The sequence below is a fragment of the Tympanuchus pallidicinctus genome, unplaced genomic scaffold, assembly GCF_026119805.1.
Source record: "Tympanuchus pallidicinctus isolate F22 unplaced genomic scaffold, pur_lepc_1.0 scaffold15, whole genome shotgun sequence".
Classification (NCBI taxonomy): Eukaryota; Metazoa; Chordata; class Aves; order Galliformes; family Phasianidae; genus Tympanuchus; species Tympanuchus pallidicinctus.
The window spans coordinates 22052734-22078916 of NW_026294669.1; the positions used below are offsets into that span (position 1 = coordinate 22052734).

Genomic DNA, 26183 nt, shown 5'->3' on the forward strand with positions numbered 1-26183 from the left:
CATGAAAAGAGAAGAAGGGAAAATAAGAAAGGAATGCAAATCAAGGAAAAACACTCCAGAAGAGTTATTTTATCCCTTGTGGGGAAAGTATAAACGAGGTATTAGACGGAAAAGTTCATCAGTGTAAGAAAAATGTTAGAAAGTAACTGACACGGGAGAATTTAGGAACACTTTCATAGACAGCATTCTTAAACTTGGAAAAAGTTTAAGAATAATTAGTTCAATCCCACTATGAAGAGAAGTGATGGTGTAAGTAATCCACAAGCATTCCTTTAAAGGGAAGATGTTCTGTATGAGTTATGCATGCTTTTGTGGTGAATGGTTTGTTAATTCCTCACATTAAATCAAGTCTTGCTTGCATGTAGGATGAAGAGATAGAGGGGAAATTAAAGAATGTCTGTGCTCTACTTCTACCTGCTCCTGAACAGGCTGAACATGGACGGCAGTCATTGCTGTCCTTTTAGCAGCTTGCTCTACAACACTTGGAGCTGGTTCTCTCACCATGGCTTGATCCACAGCAGCAACAACCGTAGCAACAGCTGCTGTTTTTTCACTGTCCCTTCTCACCTACATTAGTCACATCAAAAAACATTTTTTCGTATTATGCATACACACAGAAGAAGCACAAAACAAATACACAGACTGAATGTTGCAGTCCAGCATTTAAACATTTGCAGAAGAACTCTCTCAACTAAAGTTACACGCAAGTCTTTACAACATTTAGCTCATCTATTCAGCAGTAGTACATCCACAGACAGAGCAAAAAGAGTATTCTTACCAAAAATAGACTTTACCTCTTTAGCAGCAGCTGCGACCTCACCAGCAGCGGCACCACTAATAGTAACTTGTTCTTGCAGCCCGTATCTCCCTTCCCATCTTTCTTCAGTTGTTAATTCAGTAGCACTTGTGGATAATCTGGTTTCCTTCATCTGGGCTTCAGCGGTTGCAGAATATCCTTCCTGCCTCCAAGGAGGAAGGACTTCAGCCCCAGGTGTCACTACCTGTGCTTTACGGATTGGTGATGGAGATTTCACTGGTCGAATAGGAGAGGTGGAGATTCTCCCAGCAGGAGAAACGGACCTAATGAAAATATATAGAATTCATGTAGTGTCATGACTATACTATAAAGAACATTGGCCTGAACTTGAATTCTTTCCCCCTTTGGAAGAACTACTAAGCCCTGAAGATAAGTTTTGAAAGGCTTGTTAGGTGTTCTATTTGAAAGTTACATTTATCTGCTTTAATATATGCCTTAAATTTTTTTGTGTGTTTTGTTTGTTTTCATACTCATCTGTGTAACCTATAGCTCAGATTCCCAAATTGAAATAAAGGTAAATGTAAAAGTGCATTTCACACAAGTACATACATTTAAATACAAAAATATATAATTAGTCTCCAATTCCTCTGTCTTCATTCTCCTAATAATGATATAAAAGGCATTTTTCAATATACTTTCATAGGCTTTCTAACTTTTTTCTACTTTTGCAAGGAATTATGTTATGTTGCATTTCTGATAATGGTCATGAATACTGCACCACTGCAGCAATAGGTGGCAGCAGCATCACATTAACTTTAAGATTTATTTTTCTGACATAATGCAGACCTAAAAATGGTTTGACTAGCACAGGAGAATGAGACTTCTAGTTCCATGAACACTCAAGATGGCACTACTGAGTTACTCTTTCACCTTGATATCGCTAATTACTACCAATTCATTTCTGTCTGCGCTGTTAATTACTGTCAGTAGGCAAAACTCATCAGCACATCTAGTAATGGCAATTTAGTTGAGGCTTTGCAGAGCTTGAACACATTGCTTCCCTGATGCTTCTGCTTCAGAATGCTGGGACCACAGGACTTACAAAACTATTGCCTCTTTACCTGCCTGTCATGAAACTATCACGATCTTCCAGTCCACAGGTCCTGCTCTTCAAATTACTCACTTTCCCTCTCAAAATCCTTTACATACGATTTGCAGTCATAACAAGCACATACATAGAACATGGGTGGTGACACACTGGTACAGGCAGGCCACAGAAGTCATGGAAGAACCATTCCTGGAGGCGTTCAAGGCCAGGTTTGATGGGAACCTGGGCAGTCTGACTGGATGGTTAGCAATTCTGCCAGCAGCAGGGAATTTCAACTGGGTGAGCAGTAAGATTCCTTGGCTACCTAAGCCATTCTGTGATTCTATAACTAACCTGTGTTCACTATTTTCAAATAGTCTTCCATTCTGTTTGCCACCCATCAAAGTCATTTTTCTTTTCTCTGTTTGTATAAAATAATCATAAAGGGGGAACTGCTCTGTTGTTTTTTTCTGTTTCATCATGCACTTGGAGCTTTGAGTGCTATTTCGATTGTATATAAAACAATCAAATGGGATTTATTGTGTAAAGGATTTTCTTCCATATGGGACAGAAAACTTACAGACGAGAGTCACACACTTCTTTTTCAGCACTGGCAAATATAGTACATTACATTTCAGAATCAGAATAAATTTGTGGCACCAAGTCAGTGCATTCTTTCATTTTATACTATAGTCTCATTCTGCAGTATTAAAGCTGTATATTGAAAGAGTGATATTGTTTGAAAGATGTTTACCTTACTGGTGAGGGTGTTGGTGCTCTGACATGTCTTACAGGTGATGGTGATTGTCTTACAGGTGATGGTGACTGCTGTCGTGCCATTTGAGCTTTTGCAGTAATTACTGGTGGAGTTGGTGATTTTGATGTAGGTCTAGGAGGCATTCGTGGAGGTGCTTTGTGTGGGAGCTGTTGGGCTGTTGCACCTTCTATGACCATTTCAACACTTGTAAGTGATCTGGCATCAAAGTGGGCTTCAATCTTCTGCAATGAAACCAAGAAAACAAATCTGAGATACTGTACACTTAATCATCCACACTGAAGTTTTATATTACTTGTTTCTGAAAAATATACCTTTTCAATTCTGGCTTGTCTTGTTTGTGAAATCTGAGCAGTCGAAACAATTGTTTTTGTCTTTTTAGCAGGAACGGCTTCTTCTTCACCTTTTGAAAGAGAAAATATAGTCAGGAGAATATGCCAATAAACATGCAGTTGCAGACATAAATGAGTACTCAATCTATATACAAGTGTATATAAACAACAGAGAAAGAGTGAAGCAGCAAATGATTTTCCTGCAACATCTGTACACAAATAATTATGAAAACAGTTGAAATAATGTTTATCTTTTCTGCATTACTATGTTATTAGAAGTGAATTAATAAATAAATATAAACACATTTATTTTTGATTGGAGAATCAACTCCTGGATCCCCAATGACTAAACATACGATCTGGAAGTCTGACCGAGGTAAAACCCAGTAGAAACTTCTTTGGGTAGAATGATTTACTGCTACAATTCTCTGCTAAGCAGTCTTCATTCTTACCAAGCTAACTTACAAGACCACATACAGTTACATAGTTCCATATACATATGTTATCAAAGTCACCTTACAAATATAACCTTATGAAATACTGAACAAATTAAGAATAACAGAAACCATTCCACACTTGTTTCTGTCTACTGTATACTCTACTGTATACTTTCAAAAAAGACTTGTGGTGAATCATGGGTCTTGTTAAAATTTCAGACAAAACCTTTGGCAAATTCCACCAGAGAGAATGATTTTTCAGAGGAAGTTAATAACTCTTTTAAGAGTTAAAATACCACTAATATAACTATGATGTAGTTGTATAAATATTGTATCTTTACAACAGTGCATAGTCTTATTTTCATGGCTTGTAAATCTAGCTCCATTACCTTGAATCAGCAGTTCAGCTGTTGAAGTAGCACGTCCCACGTTATTTGTGGCATTTACTGAATAAGTGCCGGAGTCTTCAGGATATGCTTCTGCAATTATTAGGCTGTAAAGGTCTCCTTCTTGTAAAATTTGAAAATCGGGGGAGCTTTGGATTTCTACTCCATCCCGATAAAACTTCACCACAGGTGTAGGGATTCCAGTCACTCTCACATCAAGTCGAACTTGACTTCCCTGCCTTGCAGTCATGCTCTGTAGTCGTTGTGAAAAGTTTGGCGGTGCAGTTCCAGCTGCAATTTTATTGAAGAGAAAAGTAGAAAAGTAATAAGAAGAATTGTTATACAGAATTGTTAGGACTAGATATTTTCTCTAACACTAACTCTAAATGAGTTATCGAGCTAAACATCATTGAGATTTCCTTTCTGCAGAACTCTATCCTTCTTTAATGACTGGTTTGACTGTAGCCAGTGTGACAGATCTAGAGAGTAGCAGTATGTACAGAGATAGGCCAGAAATTTGTAACTGTGAATAAAAGTTTATGAAATGAAGATTATATGTTAAAGTGTGAAGGATGTTACTAGTAATTATTTGTGAATATAAAGCAGCCTAGACTTCATCTTAAATGAGAATATTCATTATTATTATTCATTTCTTTGTTAATCACATATTCTAAATTTAAACCTTTTCAACACCTGTGACACTTCTGCTATTGCTCTTTTCTCACATTATTACTAGAGAGAAACACTTTTATTGAGTTACCAGGTACCTGTAACAAGTAGCTCAGCAGTACTAGTTGCTTGCCCAGATCCATTGGTGGCTTGTATGGTATATCTTCCACTGTTTGCTTCTGTCACGGAGGGGATCACTAGTTTAGCGCGGCCATCACTAAACGAGATCTGCACTCCGGGCAGAGTTGCAGCAGAGAGAACCTGGCCATCCCGATACCAGCTCACCTCAGGAACTGGGAAACCTAGAGAAAACAAAAGACAAAATGATTTTTGCTTGATACGCACTTCCAGGTCAGATGCCATTTTTTCAGTCTGTCCCTCTGCTGCCATCTATCACATGGCAACAAAATGTAACAGAACAGTGATGAAAATGTTCAACGTCTACTGCCATACCACCACAATCTGCCTCTGACATCTATAGACAACAGAATAAAATAGGAAGCTGTACTTTCAGAGAAACCCTTGAACTTGATCATGTATACATGGCTAAAGTGGAGAATATTGTCATGGGCCCAGATTTATGATTATATTTCCAGTAACGAGTTCTTTTATCACTATGTTAGAAGTGAGTTTAAAACATGGTAGTTTAAAGAACAATAGTATAAGCACAGTAGCAACTGCACGTAGGAAATTGCTTGAATAAAGAATGGATTGTACTGTTCGGCAGCATATATGAAAATTATGAGGATGAACTGATGCAAGATGATTGTTGCAACTGATGCAAGATGATTATTTGCTAGTGTCTAAGTAGTAATGTTTATTGCTAGCAAAATTATCCAATTTAATAAGAGACAAAATAAATTAGATTCTCCAGTCAGCTACTACAATCAGCTGATCTATTGTAGTTCAAATATAACTGTATTTTGTTGTCAAGCTCAAAAACATGATTCTTTTGGTCAGAAGAGCTCCACCTACGTCTGCATTTGGTTCTTCTCAGCTTGAAGTGGTGATCTTATGTTCCTGATGGAAACTCTCTTCCCAGTATTCAACTTAGTAACTTTATTGAGAAACCAAAACACTTTAGATAAACTAGCAATTTTATTTATTTTTAATGAGCTTCTCAAGGGGAGCAGCTACTTTAAACAGACAGTTCCAGAGCAAAATCTTTTCTTGATCTGGAGTTCTTCATCAGTTCTCCAAAATTAAAATCTGGGCATATTTACTTCATAGACTTCCTCGCTTAAGTGAAAACACTACAAATTGACTCAGGAATGAAAGACTGCAATTATTACTGCTGCTTTAATTCTCCCATTTCCACTCTCCGTTGTTTGGAAATCTCTAGGACCACAGAACTTAGATTCCTTTATGGATAAATCCTCTTATAAATGTATTATTTTGGGTTTTAATATGTCAGGATAATGACTGCTTGAGAATAAAATGAAAGAGAAGCTGAGATGTATTTGGAAGCTTTTACTCAATGTTTGTAGTCACACCAGATGGTTAGAAAAGTTTCAGGTTTTACTCACAGCTGAAAAACTAAGTACATGTGTAGAATACAAACACTGAGAGAATTAGGTTAGTATTAAAAGAGTTTAGAAGTCTAAAAGGTAAAAGTAGACTTAAGCATTGCTAATTTCAAAAATGGAAGTTATTTAATAGCTGTGATAGGGATAGTATAATGCAATTTTGAACTACAAGTACAGGACAATTTGGACATTATCACTGTAAACATAGCCTCTCCAGCAGATCTCACTGATTTGATCCTAGCTATGCATTCTAAATTTCTGCATGTCACTTTCAACACATCCTAAGCTAAGCAACTGAGAATTACATAGCTGATAGTGAATTGCTTGAAATGTTGCCAGCATCATTTATTTTCTTTGTCCAGTGTCATATGATGATTACTGAACACAGATTGGTGCACTAGGTTGAACAGGGCATACATTAAAAAAGAAAAATAGGCTATTTTGACATCTCAAACTGTTGTGTTCAAGAGATTTGAAGTTAGAAGTCATTTGAATAATCTGAACACAAGTACCGTCCCATAAAGCTAAGGACCAAATTACACAGTCTTCAGATTATCACTATTAAAGAGAGATTTACTTTTATACATGACTTAAATTCTAACTACTGAAAAATTATTTTTCATTTGAAAAATATTCAAATTTTTTGAGTTAATTGCCAAAAAGAAGAACATGAATCTAAAGTTTCCGCAAGTTAGTGTTTAAGAAATTGAATTCTACTAAATTGTCCTGGCAATGATATAAATGATGGGACCTGCCAATCTATGCAAAATCTATGATTCTTTCAACAATATGTAGAGTGTAAACTCTGGCTTGCATCAGGTAATACATCAAAAATTCACTTATGCGGAAACATAAAGATGGGCACAGTTCTAACATCAGCAGCACTGCAAACCTTATAGACAGTGATGTGCTATCTCATGTCCTCTCAGTCATTGCTCACCCACTAGGGCTACCACTTGATTATTTACCACCTGCTCTAGAATTTACTGCTTTTGAGTCATGGTTATTAAATGATCTGAGTTTTCTGAGTGTACAGGGAGATATTGGGTATTTTTATCAACTATCAGAGCTTCACATCATGTCACTTGATACACAATCTGATACAATATAGTTCATTTTTTTCCAGTTACAGACTGCAAAATTGCATCACAAGTGGTTACTGAGATCATGTCGGTACCCCTACATAAAGTAAGCTTTTCACGTTCTGTATTAATACTTGTATATAAAGGGTAACATTATCAGACATAAACAGAAAGTTTGAGTTTCAATTTCAAAACCATTAATGAGTTATGGAAAAAACCAAACTATATAGCAGAAATAAAGCTTGGTATTCCATTATTTATGCAGTTAGATCAAGAAATAAAGCTTTCACTTTTTTATCTATTGGAAAAACTAAAACACTGTCATATCTGTCAGCCTTGGTGGATTTCTGTGGTGTAGGAAAGATAAAGAATCTTACAATAAGAGGTGAATAAAAGCTGACAGGAAATATTCTCACATAAGACTTGGTACTAAACTATACCATATTTACCATAATTTTAAACAGGTAAAAAAACCTTAAAGTAGGAAATCAAGATCCCTTCCTAAGAACTTATTAGTATTCACATAAATGAAATGAGTTGAAATCACACGTTGAGAAGTAGCACTAGCAATCTTATTAAGTCTGATTGCAAATATCTCTCTGTAAGGGTCAGTGAATTTGTTTGAAATTAAATTTTCAACTGAAAATTGAAATGCATAGACAACAAGGCAATTAACTGAAGAACAGAGAACCAAATAGAAGAATATGGCAAGAAAAAATTATTACAGGTGTAGTCTACAGAAATAGAGGTGTTCAAATGTCTTCTGTGAACTAGAGCTCACCAAAATGTCTAAGTGATGAACCACAGCGGACCGCAGATGTCAGCGCTTTATAGATGGACAGATCGTGTGTTCGCACCTGTCACAGAGCATCTGGGTAGTTCTAGACTCAGAAGAATTTTTTATGGTATGTGGCTTATCATATTGTTAATGCCTCTAAGACGGTATAATTCCCTCAGCAAGAACATGTGCCATTTCTCCTTAGTCACTGCTGAGGTCAGAGACACGCTTAGAACAGGGTATTGGTTCTATGAAATCTGGTCTCAAGGTTTACATGTTGAGGGTCTTGGGTTTTTTCTACATTTTAGGGTATTTTGTGAGTAGAATGGCAAAATGAAATATCCTTTAAAATGTGGTGACATCTTTAAATTTCAGCAACAACTGTGAAGTTCTATTCATCCAGCCTTGTATTACAATCACGATAACCATATGCTTCTACTATCTGGCTAACCAGATGGACAACATACACCTAGATGTCATGATTTTAATTTTGGAGTTCTGGCAGAGATTAAGTAAACTCAAGGACACACAGAGAGAAATGCAGCTTAGCCAGAAAAATAAAAGGGTTAGCATCACATCAATGAAAAGCTGGCTTCGCTTTTGTGTCTGGGCTCCTCATTCCATCTCGTTATCATCCAAACAAGATTACCCTTTCTACATTGATATGAGGGTCTCTAATTAGCACAGTATGCATTTTTATCTACATACCATTCTTTATGCTGTTTTCCCTATTTTTGATGATTGTAACATACATGAGAACTTAACACAAATCTCACTGGCAGGATGATTGGCTATTTCCTCAGAGCCATCTTAACTTTATGCAGAATGTTTGTGAAAACCTGACAGCACCTCACAGCGTTGACCACCACTGCTTGAATTCTGGTCATTCTGCACATTCAGCTCTCAACATTATCCATTCAGATTATGAGCTATGCAAAGTGTTTTCATTTGTTTTCCACAGCATAAACGTTACCAATAACAACAAAAATTAATCTTGCAAGAATAAATCAAAATCTTACCACTAATATGAGCCTCAAAGGTTGCGGCACTACCCTCCAGTGCCACAACACTTTGTAACGGCTGCGTAAATGTTGGTGCTTTCGTTGTCATCTTTACAGGCACTCTGAAAACAACAAGAACATGATTAGAAATCACTGGTCATTTTGTTACTATACACACATCCTTCTTGTTGTTTTTAGGAATATCTGTAATTAATTGTAATTATTCATTCCTAGTTTTAAATCACATTGGCCCAGTGAAATGAGAAGAATGTAGATTTTTACAAGGTTGTGTAGAGAGTTAATCTTAGGGCACACTTAACTGAGTTGGATGTGAAACATATTTAGTACAGCTATGAATTGGCATTACAAATATGCAGCAGGAGAAAAAGTTCCACTTGACTCACTGCATGACCTTGAACAGGTCATCTAATCTCTATTTTTCCATTAATCTCCTTTACCTAAAGAGAAAACAATCTCTGTGTAAAAGTTCTTTGGAAGGATCTGAAAATATTTTGGTATTGCGAATTATTTGCATCCTCCATTGGGAAGATAACTAGGTCAGTAAGCAGCAATTTAAAATGTGAAGGTCTACTATCTATTTTAATAATCAAAAGTTGCCAGGAGGCTCTCTTTTAAAGGCAATCTGCAAGTAAGGAATAATTTCATTTTACACAGAATCATACTGGCATTATATAGATGCAGATAAAATTCTATTCTTTCTTAGAGAGTATCTCAGTGGAATTTTGAATGTGGGGAGACAACCACCTTCGAAATGTGAGCTAGGGTATAAGGTAGCCGCTGATACTGATGGTTTGAACAACTGCAGACCCATGTGAAATCACAAAGAAAAATGGTTTGTCTTCTCTTATGAGACAAGATCCTACTCTGAAATTGCGCACTGTCACTAAAAAGGCTTCTGCATTAGAAGTATTTTAGGTTTGCTTGAAACTATTTAGGTAGTGATGTTGAATTTAAACTCAAGGCTTTAAATATGCAGCTTTTAAAAACTTAGCTAGTATCTTCTTAATAGTGTCATTCATATAGTAAATTAAAGTTACATTTTTTTTCTCATAAAAAAAAAAAACTTCCCATAAGTGTATCATGGTCTACTAACAAAAAGTTAATTTCATAACCCTTTCAAACTCATTTCTCTTACACAGATTTCTGGTGCTCACTTTGGCTTTTGAACTTGATTATACGTCAGTTCCAGGCTTAAAAACTAATGAGAAGGTGAAGCGCCTTTCAAAATTATTTCACTCCACCTTTACTCCACAAAATTTAATCCACCTTTCAAAGGTGTGGAAATTCTTCAGAAGAACTCCTCTCATTGAAATTCAGGTCTGATCTGATCATAAAAAAAGTGGAGGGACAGAATGAGATATTCTGCAGGAATTCTGAGCTGTTTTTTATTGCCTTTATCTGGATACTTGTTCAAACTTGGAAGAGGAACAGCATTTTAACAGTTTACAGTTTCATGGGGGAAAATATGACCAAATTTCATCCTAAAACAACATCAGTTCTCTGAATGGCATTTGAAGAAAAATTCCTCTCATGTGTAATTCACTAAGATCTGCTTCAGCTGTAAGTTTTAATGCTCAGATAATATACATGAAAATAATCTTTTAAGTATTTAAACATTGTGAAATATTATAATTTTCAGACATCAGAATAGATTATTAATCATTTAATTAAGTACACATAAAATTCATGTATTTCATTTGTCAAGGCAAATTTTGATGTTGAAGATCTGATCTTATAAGGCTTTTTTGTATAATTAGGATTGAAAGTATGCATCTGAAATGTCATGTTCCAGAAATAACCTTCCTGGCTATGAATGACAACAGACAAGTGTTCCAGAGCTGCCATGTAATTGATACCTTAGCAGTTGATTCCCTTAAAAAGTCATCAGTGCTTAGCTGATACCACATGCATTTTATCAGAGCTATTCTTGGAGCTTCTCGGTTTATCTCTTGGTACCATAACCTTGAACACTCCCCAGCAGAAAGGAGTTTTTAAGTTAAGCAGATGTTTCCATGCCCTCTTCAAATCTTCACTTACATCAACTTTAATAACAATTATACTGTAACAACTCTTTACTGAATGTTATCATAACTTATTCCCTGAAATTTAAGACAATCCCGAAAGAGTTTATGTGCTCCATGCTCATACTCTGAAATATATACCTCACCCGAGTAAACATATATAATAATAGAGAGCAGATCGAGCTTATTGACTAATAGAACACCAGTTACACTAGGAGAAACACATTACTAACCTGAGATCTCAAAGTGCCTGTAGGAGTGGGCTAAGCCCAACGAAATCTTCTTGAACGACGTCCTTATCCAGAGTAAGATTTTTTTAGACAATCCCAGCATGAGAATTGATGAGCCTCTAACCATAAAAACAAAACTACACAGTCTTGACGGTGTAGTTTTGTTTTTTGCAATCCCTACACCCGAGGCGAGGCGGGGAATGCACGACTGCTCAGAAGTGCTAACATAGTTGTTTTACTTTATATACCCCAGCTCTGCTGACAAGGTCTACATCATCAGGCCAGTTCTGATTGGTTTCCTGAAAGAAAGTATCTTGTGAGAGGGGATCCACTGTGTAACCATACACCACCTGTTGGTTTGATTGGCAATGCTAATTTTGGAAGCACAAAAGGGATTCACTGAGGAAACAGCATCTGTTCCAAAGATTTGGGTCTATAATTCAGTTTGGTTTGCAGTGCACAGTTTAAAAGCCACAGCAGATTTCTGAAGTCATAAGCACAAGAGGAAATAAGCAATAAATAAGAATTTTGGCAGAGGACACAGACAAGTCAGTAGTAATCATATTGTTAAGATTTAACCTTATTTTATTTCCCTATAAAATATCTAAGAAGCTACCAAATGCATCTGTCAATCACCAGACTAAATAAGTAAGCTGATCTCAGACATGTGGCCACATGCTATTAGAATACACTGTTTGAATTATATCTTTTCTTTTCCATGAGTTGCAAAATTGTATTTGATGATATGTGGATTTGACTCTGATTTTTAAAACTGCATTTATGATTCTTCAGTTGGACGTGCCAAACATTCAAGCTTAAACAATAGTAGGCAGAATGCAGAAATACAAGATTTGTGAACATAAATGAGCAAAACCTAACTGACTGCAATTGCTTCATAAGTAAATTTTAAGTCTAACAGCTTTTCTGTGCAGAGGCGGTTTTGGGCAGAGTGCAGATTTAATCATCTATGGCATATTAGTTAGCAAGCTTCCACTGCCCATACTTCTCAGTCCAAGCAGCTAATTGTACTATTAATTGCCTCGGAGACAGCAGTCAGTTAGAAAACTGCTCTTGCCTATAGATGGAATGGGAGCTGTATCACCACAGCCTTACATTTGCTTCTCTATGAAAACGAAATGCATCTAAGTCACATTAAGCAAACTCTTTAAGAACAGAACTGGCTCATAAGACTATTTATGTGCTTAAACCAAGCTTTTGCTATATTCATAAGCAGAGCACTTCAATGTGCTGTCACCAAGATCCGCACTGAAGAAAATCCCTCCAACACATAGGAAAGCCATTTTTGTCACAGGTTTGGTGCTGCTAAGGGAGGGAGGAGCCCAGCAGCTTCATAGCACCCATCTCCTTCCTCAGCCAAAAGGCTTCAGGAGTGGAAAACACCACATGCAAATGAAAGATCAACTCAGGAACGCAATATAAGAACGATATCTAGAAAAATAAAGAGACTGGAGTTTTGTAATATCATCTGCGCTAAGGCTTGAAAACAGCCTGAAGAAAACTTTCAGCCTGATCTCCAGAAATTGCTAAGAGGAGATAACACTGCAGTTCCTGCAAGGGGTATTATACAACAGTTCATAGAACTGAAAGAAACCAGAAAGGACATGCTGCTGTGGCCTCTCTGCCCTTTAGTTTATCCATCTCATAAAGTCAACTTTACAGCTAATTCTTGGCATGCAGCAGCAGCAACTGCAACAGAAACTGAAACCTCCTTCTACATCAGTACCATCTAAACCCCCCGCAGAGTTTGAAAGTCAGAGCACTATGCCTCATATTTGACTTTTTGGTGCAAACGGATGTCAGATAACCTAATCTCTCTGTGTGAGATTTAGTATGATAACGATTCATTAGCAAGGAAGACAAGTTGGCTACAAAATGTCTGAAGAAATCTGTGCAAAGGGTATCTCACTTCTGATTCTAAACAGAGACTTGCTAAAATAGCAGACAGTAATTTTATCCTCTATTTGAACACTCAAATGCTCAGTGAAAAATCAGCTCAAAGAAGAAACTGGCAGTTATCAGCCAGTATTCAATAACAAAAAACAGCCAGCTTATTGAAAATAAACAGTGAGAATGTTTAGGAAATTGTGATAATTTTTAAGTGAAAGAGATATGAAAATTGCCAGTTTTGAAGATGAGAAGGCAAGAAGTTCAATTTTTGCAATTTCAATCAAATCAATAATTGTTAATAGATATTAAAAAACATTGCAATGCATTCAAATATGTGAACCATGTATTTTGTATTTTTAAAACAAGCTCCTTCCCATTTTTCTCAGTGAAATTTTATACTCGTTTGAATAAATGTTAGGACTATTTGCATCCTAATAAATGTTTGTACTTTTGTAACATATTTTTGTATTGCTAGTAGACCCAGAAATGAAGAAAACAGTAAAATATTTCTTTATGCTCTTAATATGAATGATTTATAATTACACTACTTTAAAAAAAGCAACTTGGCTCAGACAAGTGTGATTTCTGCATGTTTAGTGTCACATCTACAACATATCTGCAAGTGGAAAGATGAAATCAGTCTTAATGTTGCATAGCAAAGACATTGATGGTAAGAACATGGCAATATTTCTTTATTCACAGTTGAGGCAAAAGCCAGGTAGAGACTTTTTCTGGTATACATAGAAATGAGGATTATGAGGAAATGTGCGCAATTTCAGCATTAGTTTAAGTTGGCTATAACTTGAAGTATAAACTATGGTGCCAATGCTACTGCAGAATATGCATCACGCTATAGGCCAAAAATACAATACATTTGAGGAGTAGTAAATAATCTTCAACATAATTGAAGATTATTGTTCTAAATAGAAATCAATAATGCTATTGACCTGATGAATGGAATAATTATTTGAGTAGGACTGCAGGAAGATACCTTGAAAATCACGACTTTAACTGTCAGAGCTAAGAAACGATATCATTCTTTCCAGAATATTGAAAGCTTCCAACTGCTGCTCAAGCAAGTTTTCACTACATTTTTTTTGAAGTGGAAATTTGTGGGTTTTTTTGTTTGTTTTTTTTTTAAACCACATAAATTGCATGTTTTTGTTTTTGTTTTTTTTTTTAATTATTATTTTTAATTATTATTTCTTAAATAGAAATTTCAGTGGCTGTTATTACCATTGCATTCTTGGAATTATCTAAGGAGAAGACATATAGATGTTGCTTTAGATTCAGTTTTTTCAAGCTCCATTTCTTTTCACAAAATATTAACTAAAACTATAATACTGGGGAAAATAACAAGTAGCATAAGATGGTTCTTAGAATTCGATAGATACGTGCTTTGTGAAAACTCTTGCAACTTTCAGCAAATTCCTGGGCATCAAGGATTTATAAAAAGAAAGGGAAAAAGCTTATCAAACTTACCATGCTTCATAACTGACACATTCTTGAAAATCATTTCAGTGATTAACTGTGCTTCTCACTGCCAAAATAAGGTTGCCAGGCCTTTTATTTGTTTGGAATCAAAACTTTTAACATGCATTCTAAGGTGATTTCTTTCTTTTTTTCAAAGGATCTGATATGTACTCAGTCACTCCTCTGACTACAGTAACAATATTTTCTGTGAAACACCTGAAAAAGAATACGTATACTGGTGAAATGCCAGAAAAATGTAGTTGTACAAAATTCACTTCATGTTTGATATTTGTCTGTTTCATTAAAAAAAAAAAATGAGAGACACTATGTAAAGGAAAAGAGTGCAAACCTCCGTCTTCAGGTCTATATTTATGCGCACATGTACATGGTCTTATGACTCTTTTATGGGCAGGATGCCACTGACTTTTCTGTAAAGCCACACAAGTGATTTATGTGATCAGGCGACAACACACGTGATGGATTTTTTTCTTCTTGCTTTGTCTTTAGGCTTGTGCTTTAATTTGGAGAGAAATCTAAGTTACTATCAGCCAAATTGCACCTTGTTGGAAACTTGTGTATTGCTTTGGTGTTAGGCCTGGAAGGAAATCTGTAGAGACTTCCTTCCCTGTTTTGCACAAATGACATCTACTTGGATGAAGCACAAAGATGCTGTGCTACTTAAACCTGGTATGCTTCCTTTCTTAAGTGCATTGCTGTGGTATACAAATCCAGCATAGGACTGATAAATGTTTATAGAAAGAATGACAAACTGTTTCATAACTGGCAGTTGAAGAAAACATACACTAACTTGTATTGTACGAGCCAGAAGTCTGAGTAGCATAAATCATTTGCAAGTTAGGACTTAGAAAACTTGAGTCAGAAGCTAAATAGCAGTTAGTCCCAAATCTAACTAGTTATTGTTAGTTATGATGCCAAATAACCAGATGAAATAGGTGTTTTTCCCAACCAGTTTTTCCAATTCTGCAAGCGGATGGCACTTCAGATGTCCTCATTTTTTGTGAGGAGCTTTGCAATGAGCTGAAAAGACACCTTGAAGCAAAACTTTCACCTTGCTAATGGTTGCCCTACAATCCAAAAGGCTCATTTTCTTTTCAGGTTTTCTCTATACTACGAAAAGATGCTGCAGGTCATGAGTAATTTTACAGCTGTGAAATCTCTGGTTAAAGCAAGTTTGAAACTAGTTCCACTCTTCTAGACAGTGGCACACATCAGCTTGAAATGGACTGCTTTATCACAGTAATCCAATCATGAAGACAGAAGCCATTTAGCTAAAGACTTCTCCATTATACTGCTTTAAGAGAATGCCTGGTCCTTGAAAACATCCGTGGTACAAAGCAAGCATTACACAAAACTGTAACACTTATTTACCATTTCTTTTAATGCACAGTCCCTCTGGGAAATGCCAAAGCATTTTCTTAGGAATAAGGCAATGAACACAATATTTAATTTGCAGGAATATTTATAAGCAATATATGAAAGCCATATTTGTGTCTGAATTTTCCACGCAAGCTAGAGGGAAGAGCTGATGCCATTGATTGTAATAATACAAAATGGTTGGTGCTGATGAGCCTGCAATTTATAAGGGCTCAATTCTCTCTTTTCCCATTGTTTTATTCTGATCGATTTGTCCAACACACCAGAAAAAAACCCACAGAACACTGCTTAGCAACTGCTAGGCATTAGTGAGTTTTATTAAGAACGATTTATAGAGAAATCAAATATAAATTTCAACCCAGATACACATCAAATAGCTCTCAAATATTCATTTTCTCATCACACAGGGACACAGGAAACAAGATGAACCCCCTCATTAATCGCAGTTCATCTTCTGATCCTTGGCAGTAGGCTGAAGTAAACCAGGAACATTTTCCAGACTGAAGCTAATATCTGGTGGTCTCACAAGCTCAAGATACACTCCTTGAAGCCACAGTTTCTCTTCAAACCTTTTATTTAAAAAACAAACAGTTTATATTATCTGTGTTTTAAATTGTGGCAGCTGCAACATTCCCTTTCATAAGCAGCATTGTAGTGGTTGATATAGGTTCTTGGTCTTGAGATGATAACAAATTAAAGATAAAATACACACTGACTCCATACAGAACATAAATTATCCTTTATCTTACTAACAATAACAAATAATTGGAGGGTACTTATGGTATAAGAAACAGGAGAATAATGAAAAAGGAAATCTGATCTTTCTATACAGTGTCCATGTTTTAATCATGCTGAATATGCTGAGTTATATATCAGCATCAAGTATAATTACTGTAATTTTATATTTGATTCCAGTGCTTTGGAATACTTGTCATCTCACAGTGATATAGAAAACAAACAGTGATACAAAAAAAACAAAATAAAACTTGTGAATCAATGCTTAATCAGCTGATTTTAAATCATGACTACTGGAGGATTTTGTGCATGTATACATTTCTTTCATTTAATAAATTCAAACAACACTGAGCGACATTCCGCTGTAATGAGAGAATTAGTGTGTGTTTATATATACGTATATAGAAAATATCAGCTGCCCTACTTAATCAGCTTGCTTTTGCAGAGAAAGCAATACCTGGCTGTTGCAAAACATTCATTAGTGTCGTGCAGATGTTAAAAAAAAGTTTGTTATGATAAACACTTTTGTCCCTCAAAAAGAAAATGCCAACATGCTAAAAATAATTGTATTCTTAGGTCATGTCAAGAACTCACTGCATAACCAAAGGAAAAATATCTGAACTTCTGGAATAGTTTGTACCCTTAAGTTGTTCATTTGTAAGTTAATACTGAGATTAAGATACCTAGATTAAAGCAAAAATAAAACAATCACTGAACTAAATTCCCTGTTTCACATAAATTTCATTTTCTATTGTATTATGAAGTCTTTAACAAAATTTAATACCACTGGGTGTAGATAAATGCAAAAGCGTAGAAGCAGCCACATCATGTGCTCTATATTATGCAAAAATTGAAAGGATCAGAAAGAGTGTTATATGAGTGCTTTGTAAATTAAGGTTACTGCAGCTATTTAACTATTACGAGATGTAACACACCTTACTGGGAGATGCCTAAGGACTGGCATTTGGCCTCTCACACAATACATGTCCTGGTCTTGTACAAGTTCAGCTGTGGTGACCTCCCCTTTTGTTGAGAAGTACCTATTTTCCCATTCTGATTTAGCCTGACTGACAGTGAAAAGTTCTGGGTTTTTATTTTTCTCTGAAATGAGACAAACACATCCAAAATTGGAAATTAAGGTTTCATTTAATACAGCAACATGCCTTAAATCATACCTTTGGCCAAGGTGAATCACCTATCACTGTTACTATAGCAGAACAGCATGCCTTTCCAACTTCATTGCTGGCAACACAGATATACTTCCCAGTATCAGCAAGAGCTACATTTCTTTTCAACAGGTAGTAGTTATCTCCTAATTTCTCAGTCTGTAAAATAGAATGCACATAGAAGATTACTATTAGCATAAAGCAAAATATATTATCTTTCTCTGAGAAACACTTCAAGAACGTTAGAACATACACTGATGTCTCCAGCAACTATTTGGATATCATCCTTGCTCCAGTAGACATGTGGTATGGGCTTTCCACGTACAATGCAATGCAGGATTAAATCTTCTCCTTCTTGAAGAGTTGTGTGTCCAAATTTCTGTATGAAATTTGGCTGTTTTCCTTGTACTGAAAAAAATGCACTGTATTTTAAATGGCACCACTAAAGCAGATGAAGAAATATCTGTTTTCATGGTTAGAATTTTACAACATTGCAAGACTGGAACAAGCAGACTTCACGTATCTATATAATATAAAGTTTGCTGAAACACATGCAGACTAAACATCTAATAATTTCATGCATCAAATGTAGTAATATTAGTTCCATGTCATGGAACTAATTAGTTCCATGTCCATTCCTTGATAAGGAATCATGTTTGTTGTACAGGTAGTAGGTAACTATGTTGATTGTTATGCTTCAGTAAAGAGAAGATAAATATTCCACATAAATTTAAAGGAACATAGTTAAGATAGTTATTTATCGTATTTAGTGCACTATTGTACATCACATCCTTTCTACTTTTGATTTTGAAGCAAAAAATAACATCTCACAAAAGCACCCAGCATCTGAATCCAAAATATGATGACCGAGCTAGATATTTTTGCAAAATATCAGTGTGGGGAGTGAAACATTTTCACTCCCTTGTATTAATGAACTGATTGCTGATGTAAGCTGCTTTGCATCATTTCCATACTGTAGGTCTGAGGCCACAACACAGAGCAGAAGTATATACATTTCACTCTCATATTCTTGCTAACCTAAAGTCTGTATTAACCAGTGCCATTCTCAGCTGTTGAAAGCTGGCATGCAAAAGCTGCCACCATGATTTCATCACATGCACCTGAAGCAGATTTTTGAATCTGCAGTTTTCAATATGAGAATCAACCAATCTGAAAAAAAAAAAAAAATCAGATCTGAAGCATGACAATGATCAATCAGATATTATCTTGATTTTGGATCAGTATGTCAGCAGAACATAAAAAAAATAGAGTGACCAATTTCTAGGCAACAAAGAGAAAAATACATGCAGAGAAAACTATTAAGTGGCCTATAACTCTTAGAAAAACATGCTTTAGAATTCAACATCGCAGCAATCTGATGTAAAATGATGTGATCATAGACTGATAACAATTACCAAAAAGTAACATAATATTTCACCAATGGTTTTCCCATTTTCAAAAAGTAACATAGTATTTCACCAATGGTTTTCCCATTATATCATTATTAAATGTCAGAATCACAGAATCATTAAGGTTGGACAAAACCTTTAAGACCATATAGCCCAACCATCAATCTATCACCATCATGCCCACTTTTTCCTGCTTCACAAAAAGAAATATTTCAGGTTGTTTAGGCTACTGAAAACCCATTCTGATGGCTTCAGGTAGGAAAAATGTTTATGATCTGAATATTCTTATCCAGAACTCCACTGTCCTTGAATATCATGGTGTAAACTCATTAAAAAGAATCTGTCTTGTAATTTTTAGTAACATAGTTCCCCTGAGTCACAAAAGAAACACACACACACAGTGTGCTTAACCTGCAAAGTCTCCAGAGAAAGGTCCAGAAATAAGCATACCTTACCAGTCATTTGAGAGGAAGCCACCTGCTCCATTGCAGCTCCATCCACATCTGATTCAAACACAACCAGAGGAATGCCTCAGCCTCCCTTAGCCTACTAACTCATACAAGGCCCACAGTCAGGCTGCTTCTTTTGAAAAATGAAAAGAATTAGCCCCTTCCCCTTAAAATTTATACATGTTGTGGAAGTACCCTTTCATACAGTTCCAATTCTAGTCAGACAATCTTGTTCAACTCCTTCTTAATAAGCTTCTGTATATAAAGAAGGAGGAAGTAAGGTTAGGTTAGTAATGTGCATCATTATTTATGTTGCAAGGCTAAAGGGATACTTAAGTCTGCTTTTTAAGAGAGGACTCAGAAAGATGTTCATATTCTGGTATCTTGACATAATTATAGGTTCAAAACTGTGACTGCATTTAGAGAAGCTCAGTACTGTAAAATAAGAAAGCATCAAAACCAGAACAAAAGTCAGCCAAATGTACTTTCTGCTTCTACATAACATTTAAAAGAAGGAGGAAGTAAAGTATTTGCTACTTGAAATATAAAGGAAAAAAAAAGTCTAGCTTTGAAATTATTGCTGAAATTCACTGGCTTAAGGATGCCCTTCTCCAGCCAACAAAACTGAGAAATTGAGCATGGGTATAGTTTTAACACTACATCATAGCAATGATCAACTAGGATATAACATCAATGCAGTTTCCTCATCTGGGAAGTCTTCCAGACTATCAATGAAATTTCATTAAGCAATGCATTCAAAAAGTCCATTAAGATCAACTATCTTCCACACGTCGTTCAGTACATTAGCTACTGAAGAGACTATCAAAATGTTTTTTTTAAAAAAAGAGGAAAATAAATATGGAAATTACAAACTTCAACCACAAGTCTCATTTCACAAGTTATTGAACCATGATTTAGAACAAAGGAAAAAAAACAGAACACAATTGTATTGATTTTAAAAGTGTATTTTTTGCAAAGGGCGAAGTCTGAAATTCTAGTTCCAGCCTTGCCTACTGTAGGGCAGAGAGACTCAACACACGCCTTGCACCAAAGGTGATTCTCCTCCAACCACAAAGGAGAAACATATCTCTCAACTTTGCTCTCTGTTCATTTAAAGACAAAACAATGAACATTCTAGCACTGAACTTCTTGCAGCTTTCAAGATGAAGAGCATGCATACATTAAAACTAAGATGAAGCTTTGAGTCTAGCCTCTACAGAGCACAGATCAGGGACAACTCTTCCTGTTTCTAGCCTTATGTCAATGATTAATTTAAAAGCCAAATTCCAGCAGAGGCAAGGGAAAAGGAAGCAGTATCTCTGCTTTCACTCCTGTTTAGATTTTCTTTTTTTAATTTTTTTTTCCTTGGGACTTGCACTTAGTCTTAAGATTGAAGGCAAAAGTGATTTAAAGTAATCTGAATGGCCTATAAAGTTAGAAAAGCAGAAAAGAAATCAAAACATATGAGTACTTTTAATTTCTGAACAACAGGCTTCTGGAAGAATCACACTCTCAGTAAAAGTAAAGGACTGAAGGACAGCCATCACTCAGTAATTTTTTCCAAACAGAAAGTGAATGATATAAATAAGATTGTCATGCAGTGGCAGCTCTTCAGCATAAAAAAAAAAAATATCTTATGAATTCATAGAGGAGGCTTGTGTTTGTTCATAATACACTTCCTAACATAATGGTTATGCAATTCAGCTTGCTCATACAGATTCCTTGCTTTATGTTTGCAGCAAACACAGAGATAAATGAAGTCACAAAAACATAAGAACACTATGCTGAATTTTACTTTCTTGAAAATTGAAAGATTGAAAATCATACTAATTATTAAAAATAGCTTTACTTTGAAATAGCACTTTTGAAAAAGAGTTAATTTTTATACCTTGGTGATCGGATCAACATTTTCAGGAGATTATCAAACTCAAAGTTGTTTATTTGGGGTTTTGTCAAATATTTTGTTCCTGTTTGTTCACTACCTCTTATTATCTTCCCTCTCTCATTGCTATGAGGTTATATTCCCTTCTGAACATCTCCTGTTTCAAAGTTAAAGGAATTTTAATAAAGTTAAAATATCTGAGCCAAAATATCTAAATGTCAGTCTTCAATTTCATCTACCCCTGCAAGTTCAAGTATGTATTCTGCTCATAGCCTGCTGCCTGGTAAATGACTTATTTACTTTATCTTGCATAATTTACTGAAAAGAAATATTTCCTGTCTCTAAATTTTCCATATCAACATAGACATAACATGAAAGCTGCAAATCAAAGGTGCTGGAAAAATCATTCAGCTTTTGCCACAATTGTTTTTACTGTACTTGCACAAGTGCTAAAATTAAAGAGACTTAATTTTCATTTTAGCATTTAAGTGGAACCTTTTACTAATACTTTTGTCAAAGATTTAATCAAATTACATAAATAATATCCATGGCTGTTCCTATTATGATTTGTTATATATAGACAGGTTTTTGTTTTGTATTTACCACTTACTAAAGGAGAATGATGTGTGTGAGTGAGAGAGAGAGAGAGCGCACATGCTTTTGAGTATTTCCTCATCTTGATTGATTCTTTCTGAAATAAGTGCATTAAAACTTTTTAAAAGCACATTCCATAAAATAGTATCTTTCTTGTCCTATAGTAATGCTTTATATAATTGTCAGAAATATTTAGAGTTGTACTTTTATAAAATGACAAAAGTATCACAAGCATCTGCTTTAGAAGGTGGATGTGTTGGAAGGCCTCAGGTTTCGTTTTGAAAAATATTTGCAAGTTTTATCTAGGATACACTAAGTGCTACTTACACAAATTCTGACAATTCTATGCCAAATTTCTGTAGTGCACATTACCACAACTCTATTGCAACTTTAATCTGTGGAGATTACCTGCTGATAAGAGACAAATTTAAGTCTGACAGTATTCATGACTGCACTGTCATATATCACTTTATACTAAGAATCTTTATCCTATAAATGAAAAAAAGAAATGAGAAAATGTCATTGGAGAAAGCACATTTTATGTTTAAAATAAATTTCAGCACCCTTCTCCCTCCTCACCATAATGGATGTGTTGATATGAGCACAATGTGTGTACTGAGACAAGCAGTAGCTATAAAACTTCAGCTCTTCATAATGCCAACATATTTAAAATGCAAAAATACACCTTTGATTCTAGAAAATCCTTGTAACTTTTGTTTTTGTTTTTAATCTCAGCTTCATTAGGGTAAAGGAAAACAAGCACATAACACAGGTATTAAGGAACAAGCAATATATCAAAAGTTACATAAAAGTAGTTTGGTACAGGTGGTGAAAGAATCAGTGTAGGAAAATAAATTTCATTGTCTTAGCATGTGAGAACAAAGTCCAGTGCATTCAGTACCATACTTATTTTGTGAATAGCCAGTACATTAGTGATATGCTAATATAAATGATACACAGCGTTATCCAGTCTATTCTTGCAATAGGTGGCCTGTTACCTTGCACACGGAGAATAGCACTTGATGATATAGTGCCACTAGAATTTTTAGCCCGAGCAACATAGAGGCCAGCATCATTATCACACACCTTCTGAATGAATAAAGTATGCTTTGTCTCCTTTTGGGAAAGCTTTAAGTGCTCATCAGCAGTCACTTTCTGGCCTTTCTTGTACCTGAAGCAGAGAGTCAGTTTTCAAGTCAGATTTATGTCATTGTATGCCAAGCAGATCTTTCCAAGTTACCAATAACCTTACAACACAAAATCAGTAGCAAAGAAGTTCACAGCTGTGCTTTCAGTCCTCATGTTTAAAGTTATATCTAAATATTTGAATTCTTCAAATTACTGCAGAAGATTTTCTTACCTCTGGAAAACGTGGCTTTGAAAATGGTTTTGCATGGACAAGTCACTCAGTTATCTCATTGCAGTATTCAAGACTGTAGCACGAAGGTCTATACTCTTAATTTTGCTAGTAAAGTAGTCAATCCTTATTCAATTTGGAGAAAACAGGATCTTAAGATGCACAAGCAATACAGAAATTGCCAAACATCTGTGTTCAGCACAAAGAAGAGGCAAGGACCTGTTTCTCCACCACAGCCCACTCACACTTTTGTAGTTCATATCAGGCAGGATAGAACAGGTATCATGTTCTATAACTTCAGAGTCTGTCACGATGTATTGGTTTTGCCTACTAATATGCATTTTGGAAGTGAGAGAAAGTTCTGGCTCTTTTTAGCTGGTCGCATTTCAGCATAACCTAACCTGAACGCAGATGTGATTTCCAAAGGGTATATCTAATGAAATGTTGACACTGGTACCAAATACATGATTTCAGTGTTACCATACTGAATTTTTAAATTATAAACGTATCACTTCTCTATTTTAATAATTTTCTAATTTGCTTTCTGTGGAATGCTATTCTTTAAAAGATCAGATATCAACCATGAACACTCTTACAAGCTAAATTAATGCTTTCTTGTGGTAAAACGAAATTGAAGGTACATGGTTTTACCAGCACTACTCCTCAAAGTATATGGAATGATTGGATCTAGAGCAAAGTAACTTTATTGATACCAATAGAGGATATATCACCAAGATTGCAGAATACAGTATTTTTCTCAGTGCCATGGAAGAAAATTCAGCTTACAGATTGCCTTATTGAAATGCTTTGTCTTCCACGAAATAGATATGCTTTACATGTGTACTTTTAGAAACATTTTCAAGTTAAGATCATTAGGAAGCATATATTATTTTAACAGATTAAAAGAAAGGCATCTATGGTGAACGTCTAGTGTGAAGGAATAGCAAATGAGGGAAAACTTAATGAAAAATAGACCAAAAAACACAGGACTAATACTGAAATCTTGAAATCCTGTCCTCTTGTTCAACCAGTACCTAGTTTTGCATGGAACTTTTAAAATATCATACTGAAAGATATGATGAAGTATAAAGAAATTTGATTAGACAGAAGTTCAGAGATAGGACTGTGCAAGAATACAGATATATATATATATATATATATAAGGTACTCTTAGATTTTGTTTGTTTTTGATGTGTAAACTACCTCCAATTTTGAACAACTCGCTTACATATTTAGAAATATATTTGTCTCTATGTATATTTAGTGACTATATAACTGTGTCCATCTGTCTATACACTGTGGCAAGTACCTTGAAAAAGAAGCAGATTTAGAGTAAATCAGGAGTGAGCATTTAAGACAATACTGAACAAAGGGAATGTTGAAGTACAGAACATAAAAAATACTTGACAAATCCACTTAAAGAATGTTGAATATGCTTCCAGTTGTTCAGTGTTCTCGTTATACTTAAAATTATGTAAAACGATTATTTGAAGTAGGTTAATTGGTCAAATAATTCTGAAAGTGGGAACCATGCAGAAGTGGGGAGTGGAAAGAACAGAAGGTGTTTAGTCTAGTCTATAGATTAATAGAATATAGTTGTAAGTGATTCAAGGTACCTCACTAATAGGTATATTTACTTTTTCTCATTGTAAGCTACCCACCATGTCAATGTAGGCTCTGGGATTCCTGTTACTTCTACTTCCAGAGTTACCGGAGAACCTTCCACGACGCTTACATTAGACAGAAGCTGGGAGAAGTTAGGAGCCTGTCCAGTTAGGCAGGCCATGCTGTTCTTTTCTGATGTACTTTTAATCTCTTCTCGGATGACCATCTGCCTCTGACAGCTTCTGGTGGCGTCTGATTGAAAGACGAAACCTGAGAATGCATCAGGCAAAGCATGCAGCCTGTCCTGGGTTTTAGTACAGTTATTTGAGTCATGCAATTGTTCTTGTGTTTCTGCCATGCTTTTATGAATTTCAAGGTGCTGCAAAAGTGTTTTGCGCGCTTCACTCATCGTGCTATATGCTGGTTTGGCACTTATTGTGCAGGAAGCAGCACTAGCTTCACATACTGCTTGTAAACTACAAGGCAGAGGAGAATCTGCTCTGACTTTTGGACCAGAATCTGTTGAAGAGATACAAAACTTCTCAAGCTGAGCTGATGGCCTTTCCATTCTAGTATTTGTAGCATCAGCATAAGCAGAATTTGTTAAGAGATCAGATGATTCCATCAATCTTTTATCACTGGAGGTTTTCTGCATTTGCAAGCTATATGAACGGGCATGCAGATTATGAGAACTACAACAGCGTTGCTCTTCTAGCTCGGTTTCAGAATGTAAGAGATTGGACTCTGGTGTCTCAGAAAGTGGTGGCAAAGAGATATCATCAGGTGATATACACTCGTATTCATCTCCAGAGGGTATTTCTTCTGCCAGGAATTCAGTCTGTAAACTATCCTCTTTGGCTGAAGATGACAGCTCTGTATCCTGTGAAACAAGATCCTCACCAGCTGGGCAGATAATTGGAATATCAGCCAATTTATTCCTCTCCTTAAATTAGGAGGGGATAGAGAAGAATGGAAAGAAAGGAAAAACAGAGAGAGAGAGAGAGAGAGAGAGAGAGAGAGAGAGAGAGAGAGAGAGAGAGAGAGAGAGAGAGAGAGAGAGAGAGAGAGAGAGAGACCAGGTTATCATTTAAACCATCACCTTTTCATA

At 35.6% G+C, this 26183-nt stretch overlaps 2 protein-coding genes across 18 annotated transcripts in view; both read right to left on the reverse strand.

Annotated features, from left to right (window-relative positions):
- TTN (titin) overlaps nt 1-11333 on the reverse strand; it is a 239716-nt gene extending 228383 nt beyond the window's left edge. For 5 of the 7 annotated variants that reach the window (XM_052675511.1, XM_052675507.1, XM_052675510.1 and 2 more), the window contains exons 1-8: nt 11106-11333; nt 8849-8952; nt 4542-4745; nt 3778-4065; nt 2934-3022; nt 2599-2843; nt 795-1080; nt 415-567 (exon numbers count right to left, since the gene is read on the reverse strand). In XM_052675511.1, the coding sequence (XP_052531471.1) occupies nt 415-567; nt 795-1080; nt 2599-2843; nt 2934-3022; nt 3778-4065; nt 4542-4745; nt 8849-8939 (1356 nt within the window). In that variant the 5' untranslated portion in view covers nt 8940-8952; nt 11106-11333. The remainder of the gene's footprint in view (nt 1-414; nt 568-794; nt 1081-2598; nt 2844-2933; nt 3023-3777; nt 4066-4541; nt 4746-8848; nt 8953-11105) is intronic. The other 2 variants (XM_052675513.1, XM_052675512.1) reach the window with 1 other exon arrangement.
- A 4839-nt stretch (nt 11334-16172) lies between these two features.
- CCDC141 (coiled-coil domain containing 141) overlaps nt 16173-26183 on the reverse strand; it is a 57218-nt gene continuing 47207 nt past the window's right edge. For 2 of the 11 annotated variants that reach the window (XM_052675514.1, XM_052675516.1), the window contains 6 exons: nt 25132-26018; nt 23112-23284; nt 18033-18187; nt 17809-17938; nt 17549-17714; nt 16173-16447 (listed from right to left, as the gene is read on the reverse strand). In XM_052675514.1, coding sequence (XP_052531474.1) covers nt 16315-16447; nt 17549-17714; nt 17809-17938; nt 18033-18187; nt 23112-23284; nt 25132-26018 — 1644 coding nt within the window. In that variant the 3' untranslated portion in view covers nt 16173-16314. Of the gene's footprint in view, nt 16448-17543; nt 17715-17788; nt 17939-18032; nt 18188-18421; nt 23285-25131; nt 26019-26183 lie in introns of those variants that run through there. The other 9 variants (XM_052675521.1, XM_052675517.1, XM_052675519.1 and 6 more) reach the window with 9 other exon arrangements.